Source organism: Battus philenor, unplaced genomic scaffold (genome assembly GCF_028537555.1).
Source record: "Battus philenor isolate CCGP_79_NKW_IND1 unplaced genomic scaffold, ilBatPhil1.0.hap1 SCAF_5, whole genome shotgun sequence".
NCBI classification, from domain to species: Eukaryota; Metazoa; Arthropoda; class Insecta; order Lepidoptera; family Papilionidae; genus Battus; species Battus philenor.
The window spans coordinates 6,238,111-6,253,615 of NW_027181715.1; the positions used below are offsets into that span (position 1 = coordinate 6,238,111).

Here is a 15,505-nt window from a genome sequence, read left to right on the forward strand (position 1 = left end):
TTTGGAATAATAATATATCACATTCCTTGAACGTACTGTACAACTAAATTAGACTACAGATAAGCACTTAAATATATTATTACATTAGTATGTATATTTAAATAAATTCATGTGTGGCCCGCACTAGGATGCGTTGGAGTCCCACTCTATAAGGTACGCGGGCGCGGCGCCGGAGGCCAGGCGTCGCGCGAGCACGCGGAACGTCTGTCCGGCGCGGAAGTAGGATTGCACGCTGGACTTGAGCGCCGACAGCTGCTGCGCGTCCACGTCTGCCGCCGCGCTGTTCGCCTTGTGCGGGCTCAGTTGCAAGCTCTTCACGCTGTTGTTGTTGCCGGCGCTGCTGCTGGTGTTCCTACGTGCGTTCTCGTAGTAGTTTTTCTCCTGGCGCTGTCTCAGTCTTCTCCCGTGAAATTTAACGTTGCTCGTTACGTTGTGAGGCACCGGCGCCGGGATGTCTCCGGGTTCGTTTTGCGCTGCGGCCGTTTTCGCTGTTTCATCGGGCAGTGGGCACGATTTGTTAAGCTGGAAAGGTTTACACGATGATAAATACGTAAAAAAACCTCCTGTAAAGTAATTTTGTTCATAAAATGCGTCTGCTGTATTTTTTTTATGGTTTGTAGACCAAAGATTTATTCTATTAGGGAATTACGGCTTTTATTATAAATAATCAGTCAATACTCGTGTTCAATGCTATAACCTAAATATTAAGAAATGTCGATAGCTAAATGTAATACTTAGAGATAATACAACAAATACATTAATATTATTGCGTCTATGAACTATATAAAAATATAAAATAACTAAAACTGTACTAACGAAACAGTTGGGTTAATACCCAACTTAATTAATCTTAATAGATTAATTAATTTTCATCAAGGAACAGTCTATATTTTTTCAGACACTCATCACTATAAGTTTTATGACCCACCTGCATCTGTAAGTACTTCCTCGGTCGCCTGTATTTCCTTCTTTTGACCTCTCCATTTGGTCCTATTACAATATCTTTTTCACTAAGCTTTCGTTTCATTGGCCTAATCATGGGACCCATTAATGGATTCAACTGTCCCGGTAAAGAAAATCTTGAATGGAAATGATGCTGCTTCCCATTCTGCTTATTCCATAAATTCATAGCCGACGAGAAAGGAGTTTTCGAAGTGCGTTTATTCTGCATTAGAAATGGGTTGTTTTTACCCTGAAAGTCTTTTAGCGGTGGTATGATTGCGTCGAGTGTACCTCTGCTGGAGGTTTCGTCACCCGACGACTCCATCTCGTGGTGAAAACTATTGCTGTAAGGTGGCACACTGTCCATGTGCTGCAGTGACAATATCTTGGAATGTTCGATAATGTTCTTCGTTGATAACTTGGACACTTCCAAGTTCATCGTTGCTATCCTAGTTGTATGACTGTTAATATTAATGCTACTGGCGTTCGTTTTGCTAACACTCACGTCCTCTACGCTTTCTTTGGGTATTTTATCTAACTTAACGGAACACGGGAGTAGAGGTACGCTGCGTAATGGCACTGGCGGGTTTTCACAGTTCGACTTTGCTTCGTTGGACTCTGTTTCGTTAATTTCAGACATTTTCTCTAAGTCATCATCTTTGGCATCGGATTTTCTAGCAGTGGAGGTGCAGATGGAAGGCGACGGCTGCTCGTCGCGCTCTGTCGTTTTAACGGACTCGTATGAACTCGTGGAGTCATTCTCAGAGTTCGAGTTGGAGTTAATGTTCTCGTGAAACCGTTTACCCATCATCAAGTTCAACCAGTGTCCGTCGACAGGCACGATCATATTTTGACTATGATTTTTATAGGAACTTTTTTCGTTATTACTGCTAGATGGTTGTGAACTGTAAGTGAAATAAACAATTGTAGTGCCCAATATACTTAACAAGAAGTAGGTTAATAATATGCAATAGTTATTTTAAAAAAATATTTACCAGTCATCAACTGTATTTGGCGATGGTGGACGCGATAAAAATCGCAGTCGCGGTGCGTATTCTCTTACTAATTCGTCGGTGAGCGGTTCCCCTTTTTTGATCTGTACAAAGTATACAATATTTCAGTTTGCTTGTACCAGTATTGGTTTCTTCGATTAAATAATATAATTTTATTTTAAGTCGCGAAGAATCTAACATTTAATAAGGGTATAATGTTAATATATGTTATTGAAGTTAATATTTGCACAGGACGGTACTTCCAAAAATTGATAATATAAGTATTCCGAAATACACACATACAGTTGTGTTGGTAAAAAGTTATAAAAACGGCGGCGAATATCCTGAATGAAATACAGCTTGTATTTAATCTGGAGGGATGGGGGAAGGTGCATAGCATGGCTTTTGACAGCGGTAACCGCATCACGCGCTTCGGAGAACATTGTAAAGTTAATAAAGATCATATATGATGGCTCAAAAATTCCTTTCACATTTAAATATCACGTCCCAGGCACACAAGCCGCGAGGAGGGTGGTTATACTAAATGTGAAGCAAACCAGCGGCCCACGGAGTTTTCGGAGCGAAGATACCATGTAGCGAGTTTCCGCTTCAGTTCGATGCGAACCAAATTTATCGACACGCAAACTTTCGGCTGATTTAGGATTTTCTCGCAGCGAAAATCTCAAAGCTAAACACGAGAGGTCACTTAATTTTACTAAGGTAACTCCGTATGGGCTGCAACTTCAACAAAAATAATCACTGAATGGTATTTTTTCTAAGATTCTCGCGGCTGTTCGGTTAGTGTGAATATGATCGGGGAGCTTTTGGTATCGATTCTATTGGAATTTGCTGACTAAGATGGCAATACACGGTTTCAACAAAATTATGCCACTAGACACACATCCCACGAGTCCCTACTGGTGGTCAAAGAAACCTTTCCTGAAAAGCTAATTTGCAGACGAGGCGACATTCTATGGCCATCCCCACCCATGAAGCCAGATCTATACCCCACCAGACTTCCTATGAGAATATTTAAAAAGCCATCTATAAATATAATAATATAATAATACATCCATAAATCAACTAAGTGAATTGAAGAAGAATTAAAAATTACCCCAATCGCATAGAAGTTTACAAAAATCGAAATTGGTGATCATTTAATTATCATAAATTAAAAAATAATAAAATCCAGATAATTACCTAAGTTTAACTGACGTTAGTGTATAATTGTTCCTCGCCTGTTAAGAATACGTGGGTATTTTTTTTGTAGGCATGATAAATATAAGAATAAGAAGACTGGATTAGACAGAGTCAAACTACATCTTTGAATTCATTGGACCTAAAATTTGATTTTTAACTGCTTCTTGCCAACAACTTTTTCCCTATAATGATTATTTTCATCTTAATCTTGTGTAATAAGATAATAATAAACTTGTCTGTATCTGTTACTACATGGGTCAAGTACAAGCCCTATTTGATATTTTTTATTTTAGTCACCTATGGTAATTTTTATAATTCTCTGTAGTAAAGTAAAAGCTACAATATTCATTTAGATTCTCTCCGCATACCACGTATTTGTTACATCCGCACAGTAATATAAACGGATATAAAGTTTTGTTTGAGACATCTGTATTTTACTACTTAGGAAGTACTTAAAAATGTTTTAGAAGTTGTACTTAAAAATTCCACTTCATGGTGAGAAACTAGAGCGAATTTCACATACTCTATTGTCATCGTATCAGCCGATAGACGCTCAGGATTTCGTTCTTTCAAAAATCGCCACGAATACCGGCCCTACGCTCCTTCTCCTACGCTCGCGAGCAGCGATTTTTCACAATTTTGACTGTCATCGGTCCTCCTAGATGTGGATCTATCCACGTTGTGTCTACCAGCTCGTGGTCGGTATAGAACGTTTCGCTTAATACCAGAAAATAACTACAACGAATGATAATTACGAGTTTAAAGTCACTTTTACTATAATTGATTATGCAAATACAAATAAAAAGCTATTTCATCTCATAAAGAGATTCATCAGCAATTTTCTATTTCGGGGACAGTTGTGGTTTTACAGATTTTCAATGCTTCTACTATGGCAATTTGTAGATTCCATAGGATTTGAGTGGACTAGACGCAGAGTGCGTCTAACCTAAAACCTCAAGGTGCCAGGGCCAGAGCGATGCAATAGCTCGCGGCACCCGCGGGGTTGGACCTTCATATACAACTATTTAATAGGATTGGTAGGTCTCCGAATTTGCCATTGTTGCTATGTCATGATTATAAAAGTTACCTGATCGAGAGCAGAGAGTTGCAATGGTGGTGGGGGCGGTCTGCGCAAGCGCAGGCCCCAGATGGTTGCGCGCTTCTTCATCTCGCGACCGCACTTGAACCGCTTTCGCGACGACGTCAGAGCAGTCAGAATTTTCTCACGCCGCTCATTCACCGGCGTCCGCCACATCTGAGTTTACAAGTGGCTTATAAATTTCCTATTAAAACATTATAGTTAATATTTTAATAACGCAAGCTACGGGGCAGCATGGAGTACTTTGTAGACAAGTAAATGGATTTAAGTAATCTTATTTACCACAAGTGATATATTTTATGTTATTTAAGCTACATCTAAAACAATTGTAGCAAGTAAAATCAGCGAGTTAATGGGAGATTTTAGATAAGAATGTAAAGAACATATTTAGATATATGACATTCCTGTAGAATTTTGAGAAAAAACAACAATTATAACTCTTTTTTAGTCTGTCCTATTTGGTACGGCACCAGGTTTTGGTTTCGTGATGACAGTTTTTACAATTATTCCTAATACAGTAGCTAGAGATAAGCAACTTTCATTTTCTATTAAGAAACCTTTATATTTGTAGACGAATTAGATATAGACAAATTAAGTTTTATATGATTACCTTTTCAGGTAATTGTAACGCGTGCCAGTTATCCATTATGTAGGGCATAATAACATTATCTAAATCAAAATAGTTGGGCGCGTTGTACGCGGTGAGGTTGTACAGGGCCAGGTGAGCAAGGTCCAGCCAGCACAGCTCCAGCCGTCGCAAGTATTCTGCGCCGCCATTGCAATTCCCACACGCAAATATATACAATCTGAAAAAATTACATTATTTACAATCATTTCCTTATTTATTATTAATCCTATTGTTGGGGTTTTGGACTCCAGTGTCTCAACAGTTGTTAGCTTTTATATATGTGTGAACTTTTCTTTATTTCTGCAGATTTAAGCTTTTTTTTTTAAATTTAACTCTGCAAGGAATTACACCAATATCTCGCTTTGCGTTTTTTCGAACTTGCGTCGCTGCTTAATTAGTACCAATTTTCACTGTGCGTCGAGTCTTAAATTTTTTGCTGGAAATTTTCTTTTGAGTTGCTATTTGCTAATGAAAAAGATGACAGTTGAATAAAAATCTCCAAAGTACAAAATTTAACCTCAAAACAAATTTCTAAAGCGATGTGTTTGATTGACGAAGCTATGGAAATTTTTATGCAAAAACGATCCTGACAGCAATAGGAGTTTTAAAGTGTCCTAGGCAGTAGCTAAGAATATAAATTGCTACAAGGAAATTTATTTTGCGTAGAAAAAAAAGGTGTTCTGAAAACTTTGGACCAATTTTTTGTGTAAGAAAACTGACTTGCGACAACAGCCACTGTGGACTTAGATGTGAAATCAGACAGTGATTAATTCTAATTTTGTTTTTTATAAATTAATTTAAGTTTGTTTTGTTTTAATGAAAATGTTTTTTTTTTTTGGTATGTATGTAATAAAATTTGATATTATTTAGATTTTTCGTTTATTTTGTTCAACTTTCTTTTTAAAAAGTATAATTTTCGTAACTCTGAAACCTATCTTCAATCTTTACATGGTATACTGTAGAAAATATTAATTCTCTTTGCGTCGTGTTCCTTTGGAACGTAACCACGGCATAAAGTGAGATATTGGTGTACAGAATAGTATGCGAAATAAATATGAAGGCAAAGAAAAACAGGTATAAAATGTAAAAAAGGATCTGATTATCAGACGCCAGTTTTTCGGACTGTAGTCTCACTGCTGCGCAAATGGCATTTACGGATTCTGTGGATTCGAAATAGCAAGGTGCAAGGGGGCGCCTAATCTAAGAACTCTTTTAGGATAGCAAAGCTCGAGGGCAATCGAAGGAGTTTCGGCTCGGTATCCTCCATATCACCATTTCACCGGTTTGGTAGGCCTCCGAGCTCTGAAATCGCTTCGGCAGACGCTTAGAAGTGACTAGGTTCAAGACCCATGACAAGTCCTCAGCTTTTGCTGTCACTCGTCGATAATATCCTCCTATAAATAACAAGGGTGACGGAAATGATCGAACCACGATTTGGTCGGTTCGCAGACCTCTATAGAAAGCGTTAGCGCTGGGTGAAGTAGCGGAAAATTCAGCACAGCTTTACTATAATCGGGAGAGTAACTAGTCTCATCTCAATTAAACACACCTAGTACGGATTGTGTAACATAATATTTGGTACTAAGGCAAGGAGGTTTTAGATATTATTTAATTTTAATGAGTTTACAAGTTGCCATGGAACATAAAGTGTGTACAGACTATGATGTTTCCAAGTTAATGTCATTAACCGCTTGTGTCAAAACTTATTTGTCGTTTGTACTTACTTATCTCCCGCATATAGAGGATACTGTAAACTGGATACACATCTTTGGTGAAACCAACGGGAGCATCGACAGCATAATAACATCTGAAAAGGATGGCAATATTTTATTTATACATCAATTTGAGATAATATACTCTCTGCCAGCAATATTTCATAACTAGTACTACATACCTGTGCAAGCCAATCGCTTTTCTCTCCACAATAGCAATGTGTTTCGTTTTGGTCTTTGCCTCCATCAGAAGCCGTGGATGAGGAAGTAGTGGAACCAGTCTAGAATATAAACCGAGTATTATTCAATTGTATGAAACATTTAAAAATCTTAAGTGTTATAACTTTCCAATCTAATAGCACTGCTCTTCAACATAGCCTTTTACACTTTCCTTGTGTATACTGGAGGTGACATTGAAAGTTTTTAAAAATTCAAGAATGAAGCTTTGGATCAAACTACAAATGATTTATCATGTTTCAAAATAGCCCCCTTGGCAATAAATGCGCTGTTGCATCTTATAAAATCATTGTGAGTACCTGTAGACACACTTTTCTGTCACTGTGATTGGAGTTACCATTTCTTTGACATCTTGAAACTATTCAAAAATTTATAAATTTCACTTTTGGAAATAAATAGTGCAAAGTCTGAGATAGGTGTGGGGACTAAAAAGAATAACCCAACAATTCCAAACCTGTCATAGTCAAAAGCTAGGTTGTATGTTTGGCCGAGTGCAATGTCATATTGTGATAGAACCCTCTGACGAGTGGATGTTTATCTCGAAGTTTTACCAAACCGAAAAACAAACCCTTTGTACTGTTCTGAGTTTACTGTTATTTAATTTTCCTAACCTAATCTAACCCAACAAAAGATCAAAGCAACCACATTTTCTCTTATGCTCATTCTTCTCTAATATTTTTTAGGCAAGTTTTCTAATGGATATCCTGCGTGAAGATTATCTACTGATGATTTTTCATGTTATTTTGGTGAAAATATGAAAGAAAATTTGAGGCACCGCCATCAAATTTCAATATATTTCACAACACTAATCATTGCCAAAGCTAAAACGACTAACAGCTTGCAGCAACATTCGAAAATAGCCAATCATTGCGACGGCAATTTTGAGAAGTCAAAATACTGAACTATCTATTTAAAAATATTTTGAATTTGACTCTCTATACTAAAAAAGAATCTTTGACAAATTTGTTCGGAGGTATTTTTTGCCAGAAAATGTACCACAAACTTTGATAATAGTTTTAAAAGTGGCTGTTGGACATCCTTCACGCGGATCTGCACTGAGATTAGCACGACTATGTTTTAAAACGTTGTACCAGTTATACATAGGCACGAAATCAAGCTTCATCACTAAAACCAAACCAGTATATCGCGACTTTGTTGTTGACTAAGACTACAGCGAAAATCATAAAAACTATGCAACTGCAAATGCTATGTTTAAATTACGTGCAAATTTATGATAACGCTGAAACGCATTTTCGAAGCTGCCGTCACTTTGTCAAAATAAATGGCAAAATGATGACGTAATATGTACGTGAAAAGATTAGTAAAGAATTCTATTTTTCAATTTTATAAGAAAACTTTTTTCAAATACTATTTTTAAATTGGCCAGTTCTAAAAACCTTCAATGGCAGCAATGTTTTTATTTTTTTGATTCTGTCAAATAACAAAACTTTTATACGTAATTTTATGGGTGAAGAGCAGTTTTTAAGGTATTTTTTATCACAGGAATATTTAAATGTTTAATTTGAATGAAAGCGATATAGTGTGTCTTATGAACAGAGATCGTATATTCGGATGCAAATATATATAAATATACATAGTTAACTATAGCAATGGATAGTTCTCCTTATTATTCTGCCTAGTGACACTGAAATTTATTTTTTTACCAAAGTGCATAAGCAAATATTTCCACTATATGTTTTCGAATATATGACCTTTGCTTATGACCAAAAATTGTGATCTTAATTCAAAACATATTGTGAAAGGAATTTTTGTTTTTCGGTTCATGTCTTATTTCTCACATCGCATGGCGGGGTGAGTTCCTGTTGTTGCCGTCGTTGTTGGCCACCTTTAAACCGGAATAAGTCAGATCGTTTCAAGGCTCGGTTTTCAGCCGCTGCCACTCTGTACCTTTGGTCCACACATCTCTTACAATGCCACGACGCACCTACGTAAAACAAACAAACATATATAAAGTAATAATGTTATAAAATAATAAGCATTTGCACATTACGAATTTAACGTAATTAAAATTCCATCACGAATAAAGTTCACATTACGTGCGATAATCTCCGATAATTCTATTAAAAAACTTTTAGGCAATGTTTAAAATTAACGTTTCTTGTACTTTTGACAACAGTAATATCCAACACGGATTAATATAATCCGTCGGGATTTCAAAACTTACTTTGAGTAACAATTGTAACACAAACGAAAGTTTTTCATTAAAATAACTTAGTTCGTTGGTAACTTTAATGGATTTTTTACTGCTATAAAGCGGTCGTTTTGTAAATATTTTGGTTATTTTAGTTATTAATTAATTTTAATTAACAGACAGTTGCTTCACAATACTAATTAAATCAAAAATTTGTTATACACCAAAATTGAAACAATAAAATGTATTTATTAAACGTTGTTAATTTATTTAAAAAAAGAGCAGCTATTGAGTTTTTGGCTTGCTCTTCTTAGCAAATCAGCATTCCGAATCGGTGAACTCGGGTTCCGAACTTACTACATAACCTTAAAATAATTGGGAGTATTCAAGTCAATAGTGGAAAGGTTTCTTCTAGGAAGCATGTACTGTCGCAGACCTTATCATCACTTAATATCAGGCGAGATAGAGTTCAAATGCTCTGTCTATGGTGTATAAAATATAATAATAATTGACGATTCAATAGTGGAAATATGAGGAAGATACGAGAAGAAGGAAAATATGAGAAGGATGGACAGCCTTGTTAAGGTCGTCAGAACACGCTAAATGCAGGCTGCTTTCAATCGGTTCTGTTGAAACTTTTCAGCATATGTCCAGCAGTGGATATCCTGATTGAAATGATGATGAATGCGTGGTACAGCTCTTTCGGTCGGGTTATAGTAACGCCGGGAACATAAACAGTAATGTAATTAATTAGATATATCTATTCGGCTGTCGAAAGCTCGGGAGTCGTAGGTGATAGTGAGGTTACTTTGCCAGACTCGAAGGCAAAGCTGGGATATATAAGATGGATTTGTTGTACGCTCACCGTGTATCCATGCTTCCACTGGCGGCGAGTGGCATTTGGCGTGGTAACCGCGGCCACACATGTCGCAGGCGACGACCGCGTTGCTGGCGGAGTCTTCACGGCGCTTGCACACCACGCACATGATGCGGCCATCGTCCGCGGGGGGCGCACTTAACAGCTTCAGTGACGACACCGGCGCCCACGCGTGGGTCCCGTCGCCGAACTTCACCAGACATCGCGCCACGCCCGTGCCCACTTCACACGAGTCGTTGTCATTACTCGTGCTCAGCTCTACAATGGTGCCTGAATCCAATTTATCCTAACTGTAAAACTTTCATGTAACTTATCTATCTATTTTTGGGGGCCAAGATTTTCTCGACTGATGACCACGAGTCGGTAGACACAGCGTGGTTAAACCCTTCTAGGTGGACTGACGACGTAATCAGGGACGTGTTCGTTTACGATGAGCCCTATAAGAATGTACAAGGTGACTCATAGAGCAATGGAGAGAGCTATTCTAGGGGCTTCGAGATCGAATTAGAAATGAAAAGATCTGCAAAATAACCAAGTTAACCGAAGTAAGTCAAAGAATTGGTCGTCTGAAGTAGTTGGGAGCGAGGCACATCGCTCGTGGAACTGATTACCGTGCGGGGCCCTCACTAGTCGGATCGTCGACATGGTCAAGGTTACAGGATGTCACTTGATGCGGGCAGCGCTCGACGAGTCATTGTGGTGATCCAAAGATCCGCACCTTGATCTATATATATATATATATATATATATATATGAAATTTCCATCTTTGTGCTGACAATACTTGTTTGAATTTTTTTTTCCGAATAGAGGCATTAGTATAAAAGTTAGCGAAAACATTTTTATGTGTATTAAAAATTACCAAGAATGGATTTTTTGAAATCACACTACACTAATTAAAGACAGCGCGGGCCACGCGAGGCGTTCGAAAGACAGCTTTCTATTTATTCAGCATGTTGTATAAATCCAAGCGAAGCCGAAATCCCGTGACACAACAGGTAGCCACCTCCAGAAATTTACTTTTCAACTTTAAGTTACTGTAACATCCTAAATACAGATTTGCCGCTGTATAAAATTTTGTCTATATAAACGATAGACATAATTTCATACAATGACTAGGCATATATAATATTTTTTTTAAAAACCGTGACATGAACAGATTTTTAAAATTGATTTTTTTTTCCGTACGCTATCATCGGATTTCGGCCTGTGAAATGATTTATTGAACAAGCTATATATTTTGAATTTGTCGTGGTGCAAATAATGGAAAAGGCGTTAACTAATTTGTAACAAGAATATAGTTTTTTTTTTTAACCGAGATTATTAATGAAACATTTAAAAATTGCGAGCAATTGTGGCAAGTGACGGAACAATTGTGTAAACTATCTTATCACATGTCAATGTTATTACAGAAATAATGTATCAAGGGTCAAACAATACCCAGTGAGAACTATGTATACAACTTGATTTATAAATATGATGCAAATAAACCTTTAAAGAAGATCGGAACAAAATATCAGTTTTTTTTTTAGTTTTGTTGAATAATTATTTACAACTGTTGCTTAACTAAATTAATATATTTCTTCTAGGAAATCAGAAATAATCTTTCAGGCAAGTTATATTACGAGCTAGCTATGATATGACCTATTCTAAGAAATAAATAATGATACGTATTTACCTAAGTAATATCGGCCATCTTTGTTTGGTACCAGAACATCATCTCCACAATGGAATGGGTTGCCATTATTTTTTTCCGTGTTGGTCGTTGAGTCTGGCATTGCATCCTGTGTTTCTTCTTCTTTTTTCTCATTCTTTTTATTAGCACATGGCGTAATGGTTTTGTCAAGGTCGCTCAGCAGAGCGTCGATCAGGGACAACTGCTTTGAAACCTCTTTAAAAAAATAATTTCCTATGAGTTTTATCAAATTTATGCATTTTGCAATTCACAGATCACACTAATACAGGAAATACGTATTTTTATGTGTATGCAAAAATGCTAGTTCGTCGCATTTGAGGATAACATAGAACATTTTATAGGTAATACTTATAAGTAACCCATTTTTATAAATTAAAATAATGTTCTTGACAGGAATAATATTTAAATAGTTTAGATAAATATTATTTCTCTAGACATTATAAACTTGTCACAGAAATTCTAATAATTTTTAATTATTAACAGCATGAGGTGCTTTTTGGATTGTTAAAAAATTCCAAATTAAAAGGTTATAACCAAATATCTCTAGGTTATAACTAAATATCTTTATTTCACATTATTTTGATTTGAATAATGTACATGATTTACTCTAACATTAAGAAATATATTCATATTTAGAATAAAAACAAACTCTTGAGTAATCCATTATCAAATTCAGTTGAAAATTTGTATCCTTTTACAACTTTAGTAGTACTTGAGAAGATAATATTTTTTCATCTTATAATTCAAATAAAAACAATAAAATTTTACCAAATTTTAGCAAGGTTAAGAAAATAACTATAAATAGTTCATATAGTTTGTGAATAGCTATTCTTTGAAAATGTCTAGTGATGATCTCACATTTTTATTATTGTTGTTTCAGAATCAATCATTTTTAATGCAAAAATCTAATTTTACAAATCAACTAATAGTTTAAGTAATGTAATACTTTTATTCAACACAAAAATATGTATACCATATTAAAAGTATTACAGAGAATTTGTTAAGCTGAATAATTTACGATAATCTTCTCTAAAAGACCATATAGTTAATAATTAATATAAAAAGTATATTATTAAAGTGAAGACAGTACATAATTTTTATATCTATGTTAAAATTTCTTTATCACTATATTTTGTTTGCAGTCTCCAATAGGAATAAGAAATTGTCAAGATTGATTTTTAGCAAACTTCATATTTCATATTTAGTTCTGATCACATAGTCTTGTCCAACTCTGTGTAGGGTGAGTATCTTTATTTAATGAAGTCTGGAGCTTTCTCACAAATATGCTTCTGTATTAATGAGTTGTTCAGTATGTTTTTAAATGCTTTTGAAGTTGGTGGCAGGTTTTTGCCTATTGTCAAAAATCAAATAGACAGAAAAATGTAACAAAAGATCAACATTTATTTGGAGATATTACTGTGTTTACATGCAATATTAAAATCTTTATTATTGTTTGTAATGAAAAATAATTATATATGTTAGGGAAACAGCTATATTTTAGTTAAGCATATTTATTATTCCATTTATACCATTCTGTTTCATTCTAATGTTTTTGTTGCATCATTTAAACAATAATATTACCAATAGGTAGAGTATTTTTTATGACTTGCTTTTAATTCAGTCATATTTTTAACATTTTAAGACAGATCTGAACAAAACTTTATGGGGTATTATTACTGTACTAACCTAAATAAGAACAAAGTTCTTTATACCAATCATTTATATTAATACTACAGAAAACAAGGAGTAATTTGACAATTATTTTTTATATACACTATGAGTTTATTCAACAAATTATTTTAAATTTCTACACAGATTTGAATTTTAAGCTTGTTGATACTCCCTTAGCTGATTACTTAAATATACTCAAGCTTTTTATACATTAAAACAACTATCTTAATAACTATTTTAGCTAAAAGTTTATTGGTATGGTGTTTTATATCAATTTGAGCTCAATTGGAACTGGCAGAAATTTTTTATACTGAGATTAATTTTTAAATTAAATACAGTATGATGATGAATAAGTAATAACTGTTAGTTATGTAAACTGATATATAAGTATAACTTGTATAAGTGTAATATACCAATAATTTAACACCTTCATAGTTTGAATGATTTATATTTTACAGATACTTACATGAGTAAAATCCAATGGTCAGCAATGAAAAGTAAAAACAATTATTTTTTACTCACTAAAATCACTCACCAAATATTGAATATTATTAAAGCTTTAATTACAATCATTTATCTTGTGCACAATGTATGAAATCTAAAAATGTTTATCTTTTAAATAAAATGTTTTATAACAAAAGTAAAGTTATATAAAATAAAATCTAGTGCCATTGTGTTAATACATTTAGGAAAAGCTTTTAAAATATGAAAAAAATAACAATTAAAATAACCAATTTTATCAAAATTTTCTCAAATGAGGTTTTAAAACATTACAGATAAGTCACAAATTAATTTGTCAAATATTAAGAATTAAAAAATAAAAGGCACTGCAATTAATTGAAGTGATGCATTTAAAAATGAAGTTGTCAAAAATAAGATCGTTATGAAAGTGGTTTATTAATTTCGAAAAATGTAAGTTTTAGACAATTAAATAGTTTTATTTGATATATACATATATAGCGGTTATTAGGTTTGGTTGTATGTTACTCATTGATATGAAGAAGCGAGATGATGATAGCAATGAATTGTTTTTATTTTGTACAACGTTATTGAATCTTTTAAGTGCATCATGAAGGATATGATAGAAGTTTACGCAAATATCGCAAGTCTTTTTAAACGCCCAAGTAAAGAAATCTTCACTGTTTCTCACTCATTTGTCTACAAATGTACCGTTCCATGAAACGAAGTGAAAACTTACCAGCGTCCATTTCAATTACGTTTGTATTCGATATACACAACATACAAGAATTCTCATTCCATTCTAATATTTTATTAAGAAAGAACAAACACTAAAAGCATTGGCGCTATTGCGGCCATTATAGTAGTCAAACGTTTCACTGTTTTCCCGCGGTAACAAATAATGAATGACAAAATGTTCAATAAACATAAGTTTTAATTTGCTAAATTAACATCTTCGTAAACATTTTTATTAATAATAACGATTTTAATAATCTTAATACACAAATTTTACTAAAAATTACAAAATACCACTTCAAATTCTCTAATCGGATATGCACAGCACAGATAGAAAAAAACGTTATTGATGGTTCTAGGTTATCATAAACATTTTCATTTTGTAGAGGGCGCTTAAAACCGTTTCATTAAAGATTAAAAATAAAAAAATGTATTTATTTTTTAATGTATTTATTTATCATTTCATTTAATTCTTTTGTAATTTTATTTTATATATATTATTGGTATTAAGAAATATAGCACAGTATCGATGATCGGGTATCGATTATATGATTATCGGGGCTGATTTAACGTCAAGTAAAGTTAATAATTTTTTTCCGGACTGTCACTGCTGCCCAAATGGCGTTTGCAGAGTCCGAAGGTTCGAGGAGTCAAGGAGCAGTAGCCGTCTAGCCTAAGGTCTCTTTTAAAGTAGCACAGCTCGAGGCTCCTTTGTGTGCCGTCGAGAGCTAGCTCGGGGGCTCCCAAAGGAGTCTCAATTTCGGTCACTGTATACCACTATTTCACTGGATTGGCAAGCTGCTGAGCTCTTTGTTAGCTTCGGTGGACGCTTCATAGGATGACTAAGCTTAAGGATCCTCACGAGGGAATCTTTGCTTGTGCTGTCGCATAATATTTCGACACAGGGGCGCCCGAGAAGGCTGAACCTTTTGTCTTGGTCGGTTTCTATTGCCTGCCTAATATCTCTACTACCACTTCAGAAAGCGTTAGTGTTTCGAGAAGAAGTGGTAAAAAAACTCTAAATCGAAAAAAAAAGAAAACAAACGTTTTTGTGCGTTTGCAAGCGATAAATCACCTTGAAACACGGTTAATGATTAATAAGATTAT

The 15,505-nt window shown here is 34.7% G+C and overlaps 1 protein-coding gene across 3 annotated transcripts; it reads right to left on the reverse strand.

Moving 5' to 3' along the window:
* On the reverse strand, positions 1 to 14,707 carry Pcl (polycomb protein Pcl). 3 transcript variants are annotated; one of them, XM_068772713.1, is made up of 12 exons: positions 14,403 to 14,707; positions 13,740 to 13,802; positions 11,516 to 11,728; positions 9,828 to 10,109; positions 8,610 to 8,755; positions 6,756 to 6,854; positions 6,586 to 6,668; positions 4,844 to 5,039; positions 4,222 to 4,389; positions 1,938 to 2,038; positions 929 to 1,847; positions 1 to 522 (listed from the first exon to the last, which is right to left on the reverse strand). In XM_068772713.1, exons 3-12 carry the CDS (start codon positions 11,613 to 11,615, stop codon positions 124 to 126), a joined length of 2,493 nt encoding a protein of 830 aa, XP_068628814.1. In that variant the 5' UTR covers positions 11,616 to 11,728; positions 13,740 to 13,802; positions 14,403 to 14,707; the 3' UTR covers positions 1 to 123. The 3 variants fall into 3 exon arrangements, with proteins under 3 accessions (XP_068628814.1, XP_068628812.1, XP_068628813.1); XM_068772711.1 differs by lacking the exon at positions 13,740 to 13,802; XM_068772712.1 differs by lacking the exon at positions 14,403 to 14,707 and having other exon boundaries at positions 13,671 to 13,752.
* Positions 14,708 to 15,505: the final 798 nt, after the last annotated feature.